The 19730-nt window shown below is 50.9% G+C and overlaps 1 protein-coding gene across 5 annotated transcripts in view; it reads right to left on the reverse strand.

The window, feature by feature from the left end:
• Positions 1–447: 447 nt before the first annotated feature.
• The window catches only part of GNB1L (G protein subunit beta 1 like), a 59557-nt gene continuing 40274 nt past the window's right edge, over positions 448–19730 (reverse strand). For all 5 annotated transcript variants that reach the window (XM_025982679.2, XM_072723488.1, XM_072723487.1 and 2 more), the window contains 2 exons: positions 16296–16511; positions 448–1027 (listed from right to left, as the gene is read on the reverse strand). In XM_025982679.2, the coding sequence (XP_025838464.1) occupies positions 710–1027; positions 16296–16511 (534 nt within the window). In that variant the 3' untranslated portion in view covers positions 448–709. The remainder of the gene's footprint in view (positions 1028–16295; positions 16512–19730) is intronic.

The following is a 19730-nucleotide window of genomic DNA, read 5'->3' on the forward strand; positions in this document are numbered from 1 at the left end:
CTGCGTTGATGGCTGTGTCAGCCCCACTTATTCCTGCCATGCTTTCTATCCTGAAACCACCCTGGAGATGGCACTTTGCTGTCTTTGGTCTTCCCCTCTTTGGGGCAGCCCTCCCATGGATCCTGTGGTTGGCCTGGCCTTGAACCACGAGCCCACTTTGCCTTTGCCATCATCCACAGCCTACCCTCCTTTTGCCTTGCTTCCTTGAAGGGTCTGGTCACTTCTTTCTAGTGGTTCTGGCTTCAGCCCTGTGCATCAGGAGCTCCTAGCCATCCTTGGGGTGAGGAGTCCCAAGGACTCAGCAGGACCTGGGGACCACGTTTGGGGTCCCCCCACTGGACGAGGGTCAACTGCCCTGCCTGGTAAAATGTCTGAGGATAGCTCTCTGGAGTGAACCCTAAGGGAGAACCAAGGGTATCATCTCAGAGAATTTGTGCCATGAGCCTGTAGGTGTACATCTAGAGGTTTATTGGAAAGCAGCCCCAGGCTGGCCTCTCACCTGAGCCACAGATGCCCAGGTGTCTGGCCCAGTTACTCCTTGTAGACTGCAGAGTCACTGTCATACAGATGCTGTATATCATGAAAGGAAACACGCCTTGTGCAGAAAATGAAGACTCCATGGACCAGGGACCTCTGGCAACCGGAGGAGGAGGAGAACTGTGACTGGCTAGTCCTCAGGGGTCCTGATGCACAGTTCCACATGTCTGGGTCAGGCCGAAGCATGGGCGCCCACCTCCCCGCCCTCTGTATGTCCCAACAATGGAGCGGAGGAGTCAGTGCTGATTGGGTAGAGCGACCAGATGCTGATGCGTTGATCCCCAGACCCTGCGGCCAGCAAGCCATCAGTGGCAAAGGCCACGCAGTGGACGGTAGCACTGTGGAAGGACAGTACGGCCAGTGGCTTCATTGTCCGCCAGTGAAACACACGGACACGATGGTCCCAGCCCGCAGTGGCCAGGATCTTGCGGTCCGGCCGGATCTTGACATCAGCAATCCCAGGATTGGTGAGTTCGTGAGTTCGGCACACCTATAAGTAAGAGCAGCACAGAGAACCATGAAGTGGCTTCTTAGACATGTCATAGGGGCTCCCACCCATGGACATCCCCAGCCTAGCAGCCAGAACAAGGAGCGAAATGTAGGCTACCAAGATGACTGTATGCTCCTTCAAACTTAGCCCCTGTCTCCCAGGAGCCAGGCACAGACCTGCTGAGGGGAGCAGCCTGACTACTGTGTTTGGCATAGTCCTTGGGTTATGACAGAGACTCTGAGCCCTTCCCTCGGAGAGCCCCGGGGGCCCCGCAGAGCTGCTCCTCTACACCAGGCCTGGGAACAATTTAGGGGCTACTCTGTTTCTTTCCCTATCAGCCCCTCAGGAGACACCTCAGTGGGCTGGGTCCTGGGTTTCCTCTCCATGGAAATGCACTCTAGAATCTAAGCAAGAGGCATCCCCAGCTTGAGAGCAGCATAAAGTCTGCATTTTTCCCTTCTGGGGAAATTCACCCACCCCACAGCATGAGGAGTATGAGAAACACAAAGTCCACCTTCAGAGAGGGGTTGAAGGGCCACCAAGAGGGGGAGCTGGTAGGTGCAGGCCAGGCCAGTAGGGGACAGCATTGAAGGTGTAGACCTGCAGAGCCTGCCACACTGGCCATGGCAGAAACCTTAGTCCCTAGCTCAGTTCCAAGAGGAGGGCAGGCAAAACAAAACAAGGAATTGCATGGGCGTGTTCTACATACACAGAGGCACTGGGAGCCAACCTTCTTCTGGAGGCTGAGCACTCCCACAGTCAGTGCTGGGTGATGACCCCTCACCGACACATGCCTCCTGCAGCAGGTAGGGAATCAGAGCTGCCTTTGTGGTCATAGCCATTCATGGTTATATGGCACTGTCTCATGCATTGGAACCTGGCATCTCTGTCCCCACACACTAAATAACAAAGGCACTTTGCCATCATTGTGGCAATACACAGTAGCCACTTCCTTCTACTGATCCTGTGTTTGGCCTAGCCCTGTGCACCATGAGCTCCTGTCCCCCTGTTGCCTTTGCAATCCCTCATCAGCACACCCTTTTCTCCTAATTCACTTCCTAATGGGGCCCTGGCAATCTCAGTTAAGAATCACTCATCTCGGGGATCCCTGGGTGGTTCAGCAGTTTAGTGCCTGCCTTTGGCCCAGGGCATGATCCTGGAGTCCCAGGATTGAGTCCCACATTGGGCTCCCTGCGTGGGGCCTGCTTCTCCCTCTGCCTGTGTCTCTGCCTCTTTGTGTGTCTCTCATGAATAAATAAATAAAATCTTAAAAAAAAAAAAAGAATCGCTCATCTCTGCAAAGATAACACAAAGGGAAAGGAGAAAAGAAACATGGAAAAACAAATGGCAACATTTCTTGGAAGTGAACAAAAATTGTCACCAAGGATTTTTTGCTATAATTGAACAAAACAAAACCTCATGAAGCAATTACCTCTATAAAACAAGAACCTAAAGTAGCAAAACACAGAGGAGGAAAGCTGAACGAACTCACAGAGCACAGGAGACAAGAGGATGGCAGAACTCAGAGAACTGGAGGGGAATGGGAAATGGCAGAAGGAGACTGGAATAAGTAAGAGCAGTAATGATAAAAAGCGAGCAAAGTGAAAGGGAAACAGTTACAATGGACTGGAGAGAAAATAGCAGACGTGGAAGATAGCAGTGCTCTAGCACCAGTGATATCGAAAATAAATTTTAATTTCTAGATAATTAAAGCCTTATGCTCCAGATCCAAAGACAAGACATAGGATGTCAGTATTAAGATAGACCTTAGGAAAATCACTGGAATTAACAGCTAAAAAACCCGTTTTGGCAGTCAGGCAAAAAGATCAAGTCAATTGTAAGGTAAGGTTTAGGCTGTCCTCAAAATGTTCCATGGCCACCTCTGTGCCAGCAGACATGGAGCCTATGAAGGGAGGCATGGTCCAAGAATTTTATATCCAGCCAAACTGCTGCTCAAGTATAAAAACAATAGACAAACATTTTTGAACATGTAAGAACTTAAAGAATATGCTCCCGTAAGCTCTTCTTGAAGGACTGGAAGATTAACTCTGGTCTCATAAGAGATAACAAGAGAACTTTAGCAGATGACCTGGCAAAGCAAGGAATCTACTTACCAGTAGGATTAGATCTAAAACAATACGTGGATTATGGCTCTAGAACCGGTTATGTAACTAACCGAAATATGGGAGGATAGTGAGAGAGATGTGATGTCTGTTAAATTCACTGATTTGCTCACCTTTTGTCATTTGGGGCCTACGATACAATAGTCAACCTCATACTTGTGAGATTATTTGACAACCCACTGTAAGTAATGACTAAACCATTACTTCTTTCCCCACGGCTGACACTAGATGCCATGTTTTCCTAGTATTTGCCCTTTTATTTCTCCACAAAAATATACTCAACAGATTTAAAATTAGATTCTGAAGTTAAATCCAAATCTGTGCTATGTGTAAGAGAGACCCCAAAAGAATGATTGGCAAAGATATACCAGGAGAGTACAGACAAGAGAAACGGGGATCCAATGTCAGTAATAGGAAACACTGAATTTAGAGAAAAAAGCGTGAAGATAGACTATGTACCATATTTATCAATGATAAAGGGTACAATTCACAATGAAGAGCTATGACTATTCTAGAGATAAATAGGCATATTATTCATGAAGCAAGAACAATAGGAATGTGGCTATAGCTATAATGGTATAACTGAGACCAGACCAGTCCTCATGCTATTAAACTTATCAAGCTAGGGATCCCTGGGTGGCGCAGCGGTTTGGCGCCTGCCTTTGGCCCAGGGCGCGATCCTGGAGACCCGGGATCGAATCCCACATCGGGCTCCCGGTGCATGGAGCCTGCTTCTCCCTCTGCCTATGTCTCTGCCTCTCTCTCTCTCTGTGACTATCATAAATAAATAAATAATACCTTTAAAAAAAAACTTATCAAGCTGGACAAAATATATCAAGCAACCATGTCCAGGTCATGGACAATAGGTGGGGAGGGGCAGCTGATGACGTGAGCCCCCCAAACACTCTAGCAGCAATCTGCCCAGGGAAACGTCCCCACTATGGAATCTACATGGTGTACAGAGGCCACGTGAAGCTGAGAGGCAGAGATCGGAGTGTGGGGGCAGCTAGAGCAGCTCAGTCTGTGGGGTGAGCCAGCAGCATGGAAGCAACTGGGGGACGGACTGAAGGCCGTGTCTGGGCTCCCGATCAGTCCTTGTGTGAGAGCTGGGCTGTGCATACTCCAGACACCACATGAGGTTTACCAGACAGTGACTACAGCAGGGTTAAATCGAACAGGAGATCAATAGTGATCGTGGGTCCAGTCAGCCTGAGACAAACACTGCCTGACAACTCAGGACCAGCTAAGATCCCACAATGATCTTGCTTTGGGAATAAGGACCAAACCTTCAGGTAGGGCCTACTCTGGACCAACTGTAACAATGCTAGGGACGGAGCTCTGCACAGCCTGAAGGAGAGGCAGAGGAGCCTGGGAAAGACCCTGGGTTTTCCACATATCTGCTCCAACAGAGAATCAACCCAAGACTACCCAAGCTCAAGGTGAACAGCCAGTAACTGAACTGCCTGCAAGAACAAAAGCAAATATTCTTCAGAGCAAAAGATTAGAATTCTGTGTCTCTATCATGTATCACTTACAATGTTGAGCGTACAAACAAAAATGTATTAGACATGCAAAGATGCAGGAATATATGACCCCCAGTCCACCGGAAAAAAAAGCAGTAAATAGAAACTGGCCCAGAATGGCACAGATGTTGAACATATCAGACAAAGACTTTAAAGCAGCTATTTAAATATGTTCCAAAAAAATGAAAGAAAACGCATTCAAATAATTATAAGGAACAATTGCCCTGATGAGTGAACAGACAGGAATTATTAGCAGAAAAAAAATGGAGATTATAAAAAAGAATCAACACAGAACAGCTAACATACTATGTTAAAGGAGAAGAACAAAGTCGGAGGCCTGACACTACCTGACTTCGGGACTTCCTATAAAGCTACAGTGGTCAAGACAGTGTGGTATTGATGAAAGAAGAGACAGATCAAAGAAACAGAATAGAGAGCCCAGAAATAGGCCCACATAAATAGAGTCAACTCATCTTTGACAAAGGAGCAAAGGAAACATAACGAAGGAAAAGAGACTCTTTTTAACAAGCAGTGCTGGAAAAACTGGACATCCACGTGCAAAAATATGAATCTAGACAAAGACCTCACGCCTCTAATTCACAAAAAATAACTCAGAATGGATCACAGGCCTGAATATAAAACACAACATTATAAAAATCATAAAAGGTAACATAAGACAGAAATCTAGATGACCCTGGGCTTTGCAATGACATTTCAGATACACCCCCACAGGCACGATCCATGAAAGAAAGGATTGATAGCTGAGCTTCACTAAAATTAAAGCTTTCTGCTCTGTGAAAGACACTGGCAAGAGAATGAGAAGGCAAGTGACAGAACAAGAGAAAATATTTGCAGAAGACACACCTGATAAAGGACTATTATCCAAAACATACAATAAAACTCAACAATAAGAAAACAAACGACCTGATGAAAAAATGGAGGAAAGTGTGACACACACCTCATCAAAGATCACAGCAAGTAAGCACGTGAGAAGGGCCTCCATCACACGTTACTGGGGAAATGCAGATTAGAAAAATGACCCTGTATGTCAACTATACTTCAATAACAATAACCAAGAAAAAAATAGCCAGATACCCACTACACATTTGTCAGAATGGCCAAAATCCAGAACACTGACAACACCAAGGGCTGCGGACATAGAGCCACAGGAACCCACATTCACTGCTGGCGGGAATGCAAAACACTATAGTCACTTTGGAAGACAGCTTGGTGGTGTCTTAACAAAACGAAATGTACTCTCACCATGTGATCTAGAAATTGCATGCTTTATATTGACCCAAAGGAGCTGAAACTTTATATCCATACAAAAACTGTGGGGTGGCCTGGGTGGCTCAGTTAAGCATCTGACTCTTGATTTCAGCTCGGGTCATGACTTCAGGATCATGAGATTGAGCCCTGAGTCAAGCCCTATGCTGGGTGTGGAACCTGCTTAAGATTCTCTCTTCTCCCTCTCCCCCCTCCACCCCCAAATATCGCACATCAGTTTTATTCAGCTTTATTCATAATTGCCAAGACTTGGGAAGCAACCAAGGTGTCCTTTAATAGGTGAATGGATAAGTAAATTGTGGTGCATCCAGACAACAGAATATTATTCAGTGCCAAAAAGAAATGAGCCATCAAACTATAAAAGACACAGAGGAACCTTAAATGCATATCACTCACTGAAAGAAGCCATTCTGAAAGGTGACATACTGTATGATTCCAGCCATATGACGTTCTGGAAAAGGCAAAACCAAATCATAGAGAGAGCAAAACAATCAGTGGTTGTCAGGGGTCAGTGGGGGAGGAAGAATCACTGGGCAGAGCACAGAGGATTTTTAGGGCAGTGAAGACACTGCATGTGATACTATAATGGTGGACACATGTCATTGTATGTTTGTCCAAACCCACAGAATGCACACCACCAAGAGTGAACTCACGGTGAACTGTAGACTCTGGGTAATAGTGTGTCAGTGTACACCTGCCTGTTGTACCAGTTATCCCACTCTGCTGGGCCACTGATAATGTGGGAGGCTGTGCATGCGTGGGGGTGGAGGGCAAGGGACATGTGGGATATGTGTGTACCTCCCTCTCAATTTTGCTGTGAATCTAAAACTGTCCTAAAAACCAGTGTTTTATGAAAAAGAAAAAAGAAAAAAAAAAGAACCACAATAGAAAATGTATAACTGAGCAGCTCAATAACTAAAATGAGGGACGCCTGGGAAGCTCAGCGGTTGAGCATCTGCCTTTGGCTCGGGACATGATCCTGGGGTCCTGGGATCCTCCCCACATGGAGCCTGCTTCTCCCTCTGCCTGTGTCTCTGCCTCTCTCTGTGTGTCTCTCATGAATAAATAAAATCTTTTTTAAAAAAGCAACTGAAATGAACACCTTGTAGGACAGGCATAATGACAGATTTTAATCATTAAAAAAAGTCAGTAAACCAGAGGACATATCAATAGACATTATTCAACCTGAAGAAGAAAGAGGAAAATGGCTGAAGAAAACTGAACAAAGCCTCAGGGACTATGGAATGATATCCAACTGTCTAACTCATGGAAGTTCCAGGAGAGTCAATGTACTAAAAACCACAGATGAACAAATGCTTGAAAGCCGCATGGAGGGTCTGGGAATAATGATAAGCCACGATGAATTCTTACTAGAAACTATGGACACTAGATGACAGTGGAACACCTTTAAAGTGCATGAAGAAAAATGAAACCACCATCCCTAGACACTCGAGGCAGAATTCTTTTTTTAAAAAGAGGGTGAAATAGTCATTGTTCATAAACAGAAGCTGGAGAATCTTTTGCCAGGAGAACTACACTTCAAGATATGCTACAGGGTGTTCTTCCGGATAAAGGGAAATAAAACCAGACAGAAACTCAGATCTACACAAAGAGCACCAGAAATGGTAACAGATGGGTGAACAGAAACTCCAGTTGACCCTTGAACAACACGTAGGTTAGGGGTGCTGACTCCCTGTGCAGTTGAAAATCCATGTATCACTTTTGACTCCCCCCAAACTACCAGTGGCCTACTGTTGACTGTTAACTGATAACATGAACAGTCAATTAACACATATTTTGTATGTTATATGTATTATATATTGAATATTCTAACTAAAGAATTATATATTGCATACTCTCACTAAACTAAGCTGGAGAAAAAAATATTAATAAAATCTTAAGGAAGAGAAAACACATTTATAATACTATACTTATATACTTATAATTCTGTACTTATAGAAAAAAAATCTGGGGGCGCCTGGGTGTCTGGTCCTCAATCTCAGCCCAGGTCTTGATCTCAGGTTTATGAGTTTAAGCCCCACACTTGGGCTCCCCACTGGACATGGAACCTACTGGGAAAAAAAAAGTCTGCATATAAGTGGACCTGCACGGTTGAAACCCAATGTTCAAGGGTCAACTGTATTATGCTTTTTTATTTCCTGTAAGTTTTTAGAAATAACTGATGATTTAACGCAAAACCAGTAACATTGTAAAGGGAATTTATAAGGCGTATAGAAGTAGAATGTGTAACAGCAGCAGGAGAAAGGGTGGGAGGGTGGTATATGGGATCATTCTAGCGTGTGGTGATAACACCAGTCAGGGGAGCGGGGTGGCAACACTGGCTGGGTAGAGGTGGGTATGTCAATGATGTGTACCGTGAACTGCAAGTAGCCACTCAGAAGAAAATGCTAAGAACTATATCAAAGAAACCAAGAGGAGAAATAAAATGGAAAACTAAGAAATGGATATTTGATTAACACACAAGGAGGCAGGAAAGGAGTAAAACAGGGCCAAAAACAGAGGTGATGGGTGGAAAACAAATATCAAGATAGCAGACTTCATGCCACGCACATCAATAACTATGTTAAGTACAAACAGGCTAAATGCTCCAATTAGAAGGCAAAGATTGTCAGAAAGGATTAAAAAGCAAGACTACAAAAAGATGCTTTTTAAACATAAAGATATGGACAGGGGATCCCTGGGTGGCTCAGCGGTTTAGCGCCTGCCTCTGGCCCAGGGGTGTGGTCCTGGAGTCCTAGGACCGAGTCCCACATCAGGCTCCCTGCATGGAGCCTGCTTCTCCCTCTGCCTGTGTTTCTGCCTCTCTCTCTCTCTCTCTCTCTCTCTCTCTGTATCTCTCATGAATAAATAAATGAAAATTTTTAAATAAAATAAAATAGAATAAAGAGATGGACATAGGTTGAAAATAAGGGAGACATGACTCAAAAAGAGGAAACCCAAGAAAGCTGCTCCTGCTGCATTAGTGTCAGACCAGCCGACCCCAAGACAAGGATGTGTTATACCTGGAACTAACCACTCATTGTGTGTCAACCGCACTTCAATTAAAAAAAGCAAATTATGGGGGCACCTGTGTGGCTCAGCAGTCGGGTGTCTGCCTTTGGCTCAGGGCGTGATCCTGGAGTCCCAGGATCGAGTTCCACATCGGGCTCCCTGCATGGAGCCTGCTTCTCCCTCTGCCTGTGTCTCTGCCTCTCTCTGTGTGTCTCTCATGAACTAATAAATAAAATCTTTAAATAAAAGTAAATTGCTACAATTAAAACAGAAAAGACATGACAAGAGGTTCAGAAGGATATTTCACGATGACCACTCAGCAGGATGCGGTAACCATCTTAAATGTGTGTAGGGACAGTGCTTCAAAATTCATGAACCCAAAGACAGAAAGGGGGAAATAGGCACATTCATGACCACCCTCAAAGATTCAAAGACCTTACTCCATAACTGGCAGAAAACTGGATGAAAATATCAGCAGGAAGATCCAAACACTACCAACCACCTCGACCGGGGTCGCGCTGACGGAACACTCCACCCAACAACTGCAGAACACACGTCTTCACCAAGATGTAACGTAGCATGTGCTGGGCCAAACACAAGCCTCAATAAATATCTAAATGCTGACATTGTGCAGGTTCCTTCACTGACAGCAGAATTAAGCTGGATTAAAGATATCCACAAAATCAACAAATATTTGATAATTAAGTAATCTACTTCTGAGGAACAACTGGATCAAAGAAGAAATCCTAAGGGAAATAGAAAGTATTATGAACTGAATAAAAATGAAGACACCAAAATCAAAACTAGTGAGATAGACCCACAAAGGCTAGAGAGTTGCCTGGGAACTGACCCCCCCCCCCGCCCCCCCGCAGCCTCACAGCCCAATGGAGGGCCCGAGCAAACCCACACAAGCACCCAGAACTACGGGCACCGTCAACATGCAGATTCACACTCAGAGGCTCCCACTAAACGTTCCCTAGCGGGCGGCCTTCCCAGCTTCTGAAAGAAGAAGAGTGTTTGAAGAGTAAGAATGCCCAGACAACATTTATGGTACAAAGGAGCAGCGACAAGATGCTGGTATGCAAAACCAGCTCTGTGAGAGAGATACCTATATCTAAAGAAAAGTTGAAAGCAGAAGATTAAAAAAAAAAAAAAAGCTGTAAAAGAAGTAGTAAAGTCAGAAGAAATCTTGCATGAACCCTATTAGCAGTTGGCAAAATTGGCTTTTAGGTGAAAATCTTTTTCAGAGATAAACAGAGTCACTAAAGTATAAAAGTTCAGTCCCTGGGAAGATTCTAAACTCGTATGTTCCTAAGCCAGCTTCGAAATGCAGAAGCAAGAACGCACAGGATGTAGGCACAGTTGCCAAGACGTGCCTCAGCACCAGGGTCTCCCTGGCCCTTCCAGAGGCACCCAGTCACATGCACAGCGCAGGGACTGCACGGCTGCCAGGGCTGCCCGAGTGTGTGCAGGTACAGCCGTGCATCCAGCAACGAGAAGCACTTCCCTCTCACACACATGTGGAATACTTATGTCAACTGGACTGGCCTCCACATTTCAAAGAGCTGATATCATTCAGACCTTATTCTCCGACCACAATGGCATGAAGTTAGAAATTGAAAAATAAAAAATAACTGGGAAGAAAAAAAAATCAAACATTTGGGAACATAAAAACACTGATTGGCTCAGCAGTCAGAGAACAAATAAAACTCAGCCCCCCCCCCCCCCCCCCCAAGAATGAAGATGCTGACATCTCCCAACCTGGGCCAACTAGAGGGTTGCAGACAGGCCTCCGCTGCCTCTGTGGGACAGATGGCAGAGGACAAGCGGGCTCCATACCCAGTTCAAGTCCGAGCAACAGACCAAGCCCAGAGGACACAGGAGGAAGGAAGGGAAGATCAGAGCAGAAATGATGAAACAGAAAGGGATTTTTTTTCCTTCTTTTTCTTTCTTTTTTTTCTTTCAAACCATAAGCGATAGATATACGATAGAGAACACAGAAAAAGGCTTTTAAAGATCAACAAAGGTAAGACTGATCACAGATAAAACCAGGGCAGTTCTGTAAATACAGCAGAGTCTACACAGTCATTTCTGTAAATACAGCAGAGTCTACACAGTCATTTCAAATTACAAACAATTACAAAAGGGCAGTGTGAAAATACCTTGAAGGTATTTATGCCCATAGACAAATTCTTTAAAAAAGGCAACTTACCCAAAAAAAAAAAAAAAAAATCAAGAAACCTAATAAATCAGTCCAAGAAGAAAATCAAGCCTGCCTTGCAGGAAAAAGAAAGCCTGCTCCAGTGGGAAAGAATGACCTATGGCCACTCACAAAACAGACCCCTGCCAACTTATGCAGAGATCGGGAGAGGAGGGGATGCCTGCCTCAGTTCTGGAGCTCCTGATACCCCAACACCATCAATAGTGGGGTAACCGGGAGGGGGTGCAATTTAGTTTACGGAGACACAGACAGATGACCCTGAACAACTCCTACTGGCCCCATCACATGGGCATGGACATGCTCTGTAGCGTGTTATTTTAGGACTATATGGTTGTTTTGATATTATAAAAGCCAAATAATGCAATTCATTAACTGATTTAAGAAAAGCCATGAGTCTGACAGCTCAACGCCTATTCACAATCCAAATTCTTTCCCCACTAGGAGTAGAGGGAGGATCTAATACGATGAGAACCTACCAAAACCTGGCAGCAAACTCGGCCCTTTGTCCCACCCGTAGCACGCCCAGGATGCTCGCTACAGCCCCTGCCTCCACTTGGCATGGCCTGGGTTCCTGGCCGGTGCGATCAGCACTTGGGCAGCCCTGCAGCGACCTGTCCGGGCACCTCCACGCCCACCCCACATCTCACAGTCAGGGACCCCCTCCCACTCTTCCAGGGCTCTATTCAGTGCCTGGCTCTACCAATTTGTGGACCACGATGTCCAGGCCACCAGGGGCACCTGCTGGAGCTGGAGGACTGGAGCCAGGGCCACCATGCGAATGTGAGAAGGCAAATCCCACGTGTGCCTGTGTGTGAGGGTGTGCATCTGCCCGAAGCCCTCTCCACGCTCATGGACCCGGACAGGGCTGCTGGGAATGAGGACTGATGATCATCACCAACGCTCATTCTTTTCTCTTCTGTAGACTTTGTCCCAAGCCAGGGGTAGCCAGGGGACCTCTGGGTTCCGAGTCCTGGACTCTCCGGAACCCACATGGGGCCCTGCTTCAGGGTCACCTCCTTCATATTGCATCTTTGTTGTGAATTTGTTAATAGAAAAGGGCTGCTTTCAAGTCCGCTCTCTGCTGATGATCACCGAGAACCCAAGGCAAGTGGAAGAAGAATTTGAATTTCCATAGAGGCCCCTGAACCATGGTCCTCACATACTGGAAGTTGGGTCCAGGGCAGAGAATGCCTTCCACGCCGGTGTTGCCACCTGGGAGGGGCTAAGGTGCCCTGTGCTGCCAACGGGGGCAGGAGTGACTCTGGTCCTGGAACAGAGGCACAAAGTGGCCTCCCCTGGCAGGAATGAAGAGAAGCAGCAGCAGAAGCCTTGATGGCGACCTAATCCTGAGGAGGAGGAGGAGTAGGACAGCAAAGAGAAGGAGGAGGGTCCAACAGGGTCTGTTCATGGTGATGGCGGCTGGAGCCTTGCTGGTTCTCTGCATTACAGAGCATGTCCGTGCCCATGTGGTGGGGTCAGTAGGAGTTGTTCAGGGCCATCTGTCTGTGTCTCTGTAAACTAAATTGCATCCCCAGTTATCCCACTCTTGATGGTGTTGGGGTATCAGGAGCCCCAGAACTGAGGCAGGCATCCCCTCCTCTCCCGATCTCTGCATACGCTGGCAGGGGTCTGTTTTGTGAGTGGCCATAGGTCATTCTTTCCCTCTGGGCGGGCATTTTCTCTGCAAGGCAGGCTTGCTCGTTCCTGAGAGGCACCGGATTGTATCTACAATTTGCTTGGTCTCAGGGCCCTGTAGTCTCCTGCCTACCTGTCCCACAGGTCCTGCTACTGACACTTTAGAGGGCAGGGCTGGGGAGGAAGAGGGCCATGGACACACAGCGGGACAAGGGGACGCCTGGCCAACCAGCCTGGGGTGCAGTTCGGGGGAGTGTGGTTGGTCCGATTCCCGGCCCAGGCTGGCTGGGGTGGGGGCCTCAATATTACTTAAAGGCCTAAAAATACTGCTGGCTGTAAATCAGCCCCTGCTTCAAGGCCATGGGCCCTGCCCAAGTGTGGGAGGAAGGAGCAGGTCTGCACACCACCTGTGTCTACGACAGCCAAAGCCCAATCCCCTGGAGGCTGGGGGGAAAGCCACCTCTGGGAGGCAGGCGAGTGGCCCAGCCATCACCACGTGCCCCCGAGGCCATGGCATCCTGATGAGGGTGGCCAAAGTCTCCTGGTCACTGCCATGGCCCCTGGCCTCACCCATTCTGGATGAGGACCCTCTGGGAAGGATCCCTGGCCACTAGTGGCTCTCACAGCACATGACCTCAGGTGCCAGGAATGTGCACGCGGCGCGGCCGCCATCTGGTTCCCATTACCCACGCTCTGCTGCGGGAAACCTCATCTGCGTCTCTGCTCCCAGCGCCCGCCCGGGAGAGATTGATTTGGGCTCATTAGAGACTCCAGCAGCAGGCTGCGAGGTGAGGCACATCTGTGCCCACGTGGCTCGAGGGCCAGGGCAGGCGGCCACATCAGTGGGCCAGCGCGGTGCACTGAGGGCCTCGGGGTGAGGATGCCCGTGGAGGCCTGTGGATGCCGGCCCCTGACACTTCCTCCCCGGAGGCCTGTGCACCACCACCTGAGAATCTCCAGGGCCTCTGAGGCCAGCTCTGAACCGGATGTGCCCTCGTCTCCGGGCAACGCAGCCATTCTCAGGGGCCGTGCCCAGTGGCAGGAGCACCATCCTCCTGCTTTGATATGCACTGCTGAGCCTGGCCCCTTGCTTGGCGCAACACCGTCCTGTAACCACCACGTCCAGTCCACAATGCCTGGCTCCCCTTCTGCTTTAACTTTCAAATTCATTAATAATCCCCTGTGCTTCAACTTTTCAGTTCATCACTACAGTAAAAGTTCATCTCTGGACTGGAACATGCCTCATAAATTTAAGTCTTAAGTTCCAGCAGCTGTTTCCCAAACAAGCCAGCAGACACCAGGCAGATCTGGACCAGGTTGGCCAGAGGGGACCCTTTCAGGGGTCCTGGGGATACTGCCAATGGGGTGGGGTTCTCAGGGAAGCCACCTGAGTCTTCAGCCTTTACAAGGTCAGGCTGATTCAAGCCACAGTGGGGTGGGGCACTGGACCCCGCAGTGGGAACCTGGGGGCCCTGCCTGGTCCCCAGCAGGATGGAGGAGCAGGAAGGAGGGGAGCAAGAGAGAACGCCAAGGCCTACCTGGCTGGGCTCGGCACCCAGCGAGGATGTAAAGACCCAGCACTAGACTGGCTGTGCCTCCGTCTTAAAGACGACAGCCATCATGATGACAGTCACCCCATCCCCTCTAAGGTCCACCGTTCCAAGGCCTTGGGACCCTTCCTCCGGGGTGGAGGCATGAGAAGTTCTGCCCTGCCACAGCTGGGCCTGGCTCCATTTGGACGCCTGTCTAACCCCCTTCCCGTGGGGAACAACAGGACAGAGGACGGATGGGTAGTTGGCTTTACTGCAAGTCAGCCATGTACTGGCACGAGCTGATCTGCTGGGAAGGAGCAATGCTAGGGAAGCATGAATGTGCACCGTGTACCCAAACATCACATGTGACCGCTCCTTCCCCCCTCTGGCTGGCTGGCTGCTCCCCACCCTCAGGTCACTGAGACACTGGCAGCCTCACACCAGGATAGCCGGCAGTTGGATCCCGGCTGCTGCTCGCCACTTGTGCCGGTTTTCACCTCCATTCTCGGACAGGATCATTCTCTGTTGGATGCCGGCCCCAACTCCAGCTTCCACGTGAAGGGGCCCCTCGTAGGTCTCACTGCGCCTGAGCTGTGTCCATCCCTGGGCCTCTATGTGCGTCACTGTTCTCTCCAGCACCTCCTGCCTTGCTCCGACTCAGCTTCCATCTTGCCCAGGACTCCTCACCCACCATGTGAAACGCCTGCCCCAGCTGTCCTCATTCTGTCCCTCTTACGGGATGACCGGGTGGCGATGCTGCATCCCTGCTAGGCACCGCAGTGTGCCCTGATTTTCTCTGGGGCCGGCTCCTCCCCTCTCCAACCCATGTGCCTACCCAGGGCTTCTTCCTCTGGCTGTGCGGGTCCACGCTGGCGAGGGTGAGGTGAGGCAGGCTTGCCAGGCTAGGCGACCAGACTTTACCACCTGGTGAGGGGAGACCCCTTCTTCCTCAGCCTCCTGTCCCCACCACAGCTCCTGCAGAGGAGGGCAGTCCTGTCCTCCAGGACTCCAGCACTGAGCGCCCAGGTGAGGCCAGGAGGCCAGCCTGCTGCTGCTTCTGCTGGCAATCTCCCCCATGGCCACATGTCTCGCAGTAGGGGCCCCACCAGACCTGGGTTTACAGTAGCTTCTACTCGCCAGCCAAGTGGCCAAGTCTCAGCCTTCCAAGGCTTCCTGGTTAATGGGGACTCCTTGGCCACCACAAGACACTGGAATGCACCCAGGCCACCCTCCCGGGGCCAAAAGGCACAGCACATCTCATCCCCTGGTACCTGCACTAGTGTGAGGCCTGGACAGGAGGCTCCCCACCCCCCAAGTCCTCCCGCCAGGCCCCAGACAGGGCTGAGGGTGCAGGCTGGGCCAGTGCATGCTGAACACCAGCCATAGGCCCAGACCTGGCCCCCAAGTGCTCCACAAGCCATGTGGGAAAGTCCATGGAGAGCTTATGGGAAGGGTTTCAGCAATGCCCAGCTCCGCCCCGAGGCCTCACACCCCTTCCCCATTGTGGCTGGCAGTGAGGAACCGCTTCCCTGGGGTTGGCTTGCAGACTGCCCCAGGGGCGTGACTCCGTGGATTTCTCCACACTGGGTTGGTTTTGGTTGATTAATCAGTTCCTTACTGACCGAATTCCTCTGAGTTTTTGCAAATGGACTTGCCTACTCCCGGACTTTACATGCCTTTTCTCTAGATGGACAAGACGTGACTGCTGTTAACCCAAGGTCTGAGAGAAACCCAAACCATGTGAACGGTTCACAAACGCCCACGCCCCCTTCTTCCTGCGCCAGCCCTGCGGACAGGCTGGCCTGCACCCCGCCTCACGGTGATTAATTAGCCAGGGATCTGCAACAACTCCTCTTCATGCCTAAATATTGTTTCAGCCTATCAGACTGTTAGTGCAAAGCAGGATAAATGACACCTCGGGTCTGGCGCACTGACCTGCAGGGCCTGCTGCTCATCCAGGCTCCAGACAGCCAGCGCCTTCTCCGCGGAGCCCGAGACGCCCCTGGCCTTCTGGGAGTCAAAGTCAAAGCCCATGACAGGCTCCGTGTGGCAGGCGACGCGGCTGCACACCTTCCGCTCAGAGACGTCCCACAGGGCCACCGATCCGTCCTCATAGCCGGCCAGGAGGAGTGGGCGGGGACTGGAGTCGGCCTGCGGGGACAGCGCAGCAGTCAGCTCCCAAAGGTTCCCGGTATGTTTGCGGGGAGAAGGGGCTCCAGAGAGGGGGCCAGCGGAGTGGCCTGGCTGGGGAGCCGGGCCCCGTGTCCTCCAGGGGCGGTAACAGTTCGGAGGCTCTGCGTGCCCCCCCCCCCCCCGGATTGCAGACACCAGCGCTGCCGGGCTGGCACGGGCCGCTGTTGGGGGGCTCCGAGGACCGAGGCTGCAGGGCACAGGGCCCAAGGTCGCTCAGCGCGGCGCCCTGCCTCCCGCTGCCGTGCCCCTGCTCACCCAGCCGGGTGCTGCTGCGTCTTCCTGCCTCCCTCCTGCAGGCTGAGACTTGCGGCCACCCCTTCGTGAGGCCGGTCACCTGTCTAGAACTGCCAGCCAAAGGAAATCGCGAGCTCCATCTCAATGAAAAATGAACTTTCTGTGCTTTGTCAATGTCGCCGCAGAAGCCCCCCACCCCCCCAGGCCTGGTGAGTCGCCAGGGCGCTGACTAGTGTGAGCCGAGCTCCGCCGGCCCTGAGCTATTGTGATGAATGAGGATGCGGGTCAGAGGGCTGGGCACCCGGGACAGACGCCTCGTTTATCTAGCCCCAGCAACCACTCCAGGGGAGCGCCGCGAGATCCCGTCACCCCGGCACTGAGAGCGGCAGCCCCACGCTTGGTGCCCAGTCTCCGGGACAGCGACCAGGCTGCTTCGGGGGCAAAGCACAGGCCAGCTGATACCTTTTGCTCTTCACTCCTCTCTGCATTTCCTGCTGAGCTGCCTGGGGTTTGTGTCACTCAAGTGTCAGAAATAACTAAGCACATCCCCTCCCCAGTGGATTTTCCAAGAGCCTCAGGGAACTCTGGGCCTGGACCCCAGCCCTGGATGGTCAATGGTAAGAATGGGGTCCTGGGGTGGGGGAGCTAGTCATTGAGGCTATCTCCCGGGTCACCTGCAACTCCCAGGACAGTCCCCTGCTGGCGGCCAGGCTGGCGCTGCGCAGAGTGCCTGGGCCTCACTGGTCGTGGGTTGACAGGAGCCACAGCACCATGGAGGCTCTCCTTGCCCACCTGCTGGAGCTCCTGTTTAGGAGCTGCGTGGGTGCTTCCATCTGCCCAGAGGGGCTCCGGGCCCAGATGTAGTGCACATCACATGGAGTGCCTCTCCACAACATTCAAGAGCGCCCAGAGAGAACCTCTGCTCAGCTAAGCAAGGTGACAGGGTTTAGCCAGAAGTCACAGGGCCTGTGTCTCATGAGTGGATACTACTCCCTCTACACACGGAAGCAGGGCTCTCTCTGTGCATCAGAAGGGGAAACTGAGGCTTTAGGAGGTGGTGTACGTCACCGGGGCCCTGGTTAGTGATGGGAGCCGGGGGAAGCCTGATGCAGACCAGAGCTTTGATCAAAAGGAGGTGGAGGTGCCAGGGGATGGCGAGGACACAGCCACGAAGACCTGCCCACAGCACAGCGAAGCCTCCCAGGCCAGACCTAGTCTGGAGGACGACCCCTGCACTTTTTCTGAGGATACTACATGTTCATACAAAGAAAGGCTCCTTAGTTTCACTTGGCCTGTGGCTGCCTGTGCCCATCCTTGGGGCCTCTCCAGGGGGCCTGACAGGGCAAGCAGTCAGGATATGGGCCCTGTGTGTGCCCAGTGCTGGTGGTGCCCGCCCTGCAGGGACCAAGGTTGAGAGCAGCGGAGCGTGGTCACTGCCTCCATTTGGCCTCCCATGCGAAGCCATGAGTGTCGGTACCTTTCTCTGTGGTCTCTCTAGTTCTGTAATGGGGAAGAGCTCTACTTTGGTATCTTTCAAGTCACCCAATTGGAAATTAGTGTTGCGGTATAAAATTATTTATACTGCTTTTCTCCAGAGATGTACAGGGTGTTTTAAAAGTGATCAGCACCTCTGCTCAAGCACCTTCTTCCAGACAGCTGGAAGACTTCCTTCCCGAAGCTGGCATCTGCCTCTCCAGAAAAGGCCTCCTGCCATGACCCGGACCTGGGACAGTGGGAGCCAGTTGAGAATAGCCTGATGCACGGTCTACATGCGGACCAGAAACCCATGCCAACCCCCAGGGCAGACCTGCTGGAGCCCACCCTGGAGGCTAGCTCTGAGGAACCCGCCTAGGACCCACTTGGGTCTGTTCCCCCAGGACAGTGATCTGTCTTGTGGCCTGCCTCCCACCTACCCTGTCTCCACCCAGCCTCCCTCTCACCCTCTGCCCCCAGGGCCCTGCTCCTCCGATCCCCTGGGCACATTCTCCCTCATCTGGGGCTCCTCCCAGTACCGGCACATTGGTTTTGGTCTGTCTCTGTAGCCCGGGTCCACATGATGCCTCTGGTCTCTGGGTTCTGAGCACCTCGGTTGCATGCTACTCATCACCTATCCAAGTGTCACAGGGTGACTGAATCAGGAGTCAGACTGACATGCAGGGCTCATCTCAGTTGCCAAGGCTGACCAACTGCTGAGCTCCAGCCCTGATGGCTGCTGCCCACCCTGTGCTGTGGCCCGTGGCCCCCAGTGACAGCACAGGCACAGCAGCGGTCTCATGGCCTCAGGCCTTTGGCGATAGGCTAATCCATGGGGTGAGGATCTGAAGTTGCCACAAGGACTTTGTGTCCTCTTCTGTCTCTGGGCGTGCTGGCAGGGACTCTGGCAGGCAGGCCCCGCCTACAGCACCTCTTGGGACCAGCCCCGTGGGGAGCACCCAGCTCACTAGAGGGGACCCAAGGCCCAGGGTCTGAAGCCTGCACTCAGGGCTGCTGTGAGACATATTCCTGACCTTTACAAGTCAGCTGCTTGGAAGAGCAAAACAGGAATATGAGGCACCTGGGTGGCTCGGTGGTTAAGTGTCTGCCTGCCTTCGGGTCAGGCCGTGCTCCCGGGGTCCTGGGATTGAGCCCTGTGTGGAGCTCCCCGATAAGCGGGGAGTCTGCTTCTCCCTCTGCCCTACCTACCCCTACTCGTGTGTGTGCATGCATGTGCTCGCACGCACACTCTCAAACTCTAAAAAAAGAGAATACATCTGAATGTTTCACTGAGAATTGTCAGGCTCCTCTGCCACACTCAGATTAATAAATTACAACCCAGACCTTCAGGTTTGGAGAGAAAAAAAGGACATTTCAAATTAATGTCAACTTTTCTTTTTTAACAGAATGCTTTGCGTTGGATCTGTATCAACTAACAAAAACTCGATTTGTCCTTCTGTCAACTGTATT

The sequence above is a fragment of the Vulpes vulpes genome, chromosome 10, assembly GCF_048418805.1.
Source record: "Vulpes vulpes isolate BD-2025 chromosome 10, VulVul3, whole genome shotgun sequence".
NCBI lineage: Eukaryota > Metazoa > Chordata > Mammalia > Carnivora > Canidae > Vulpes > Vulpes vulpes.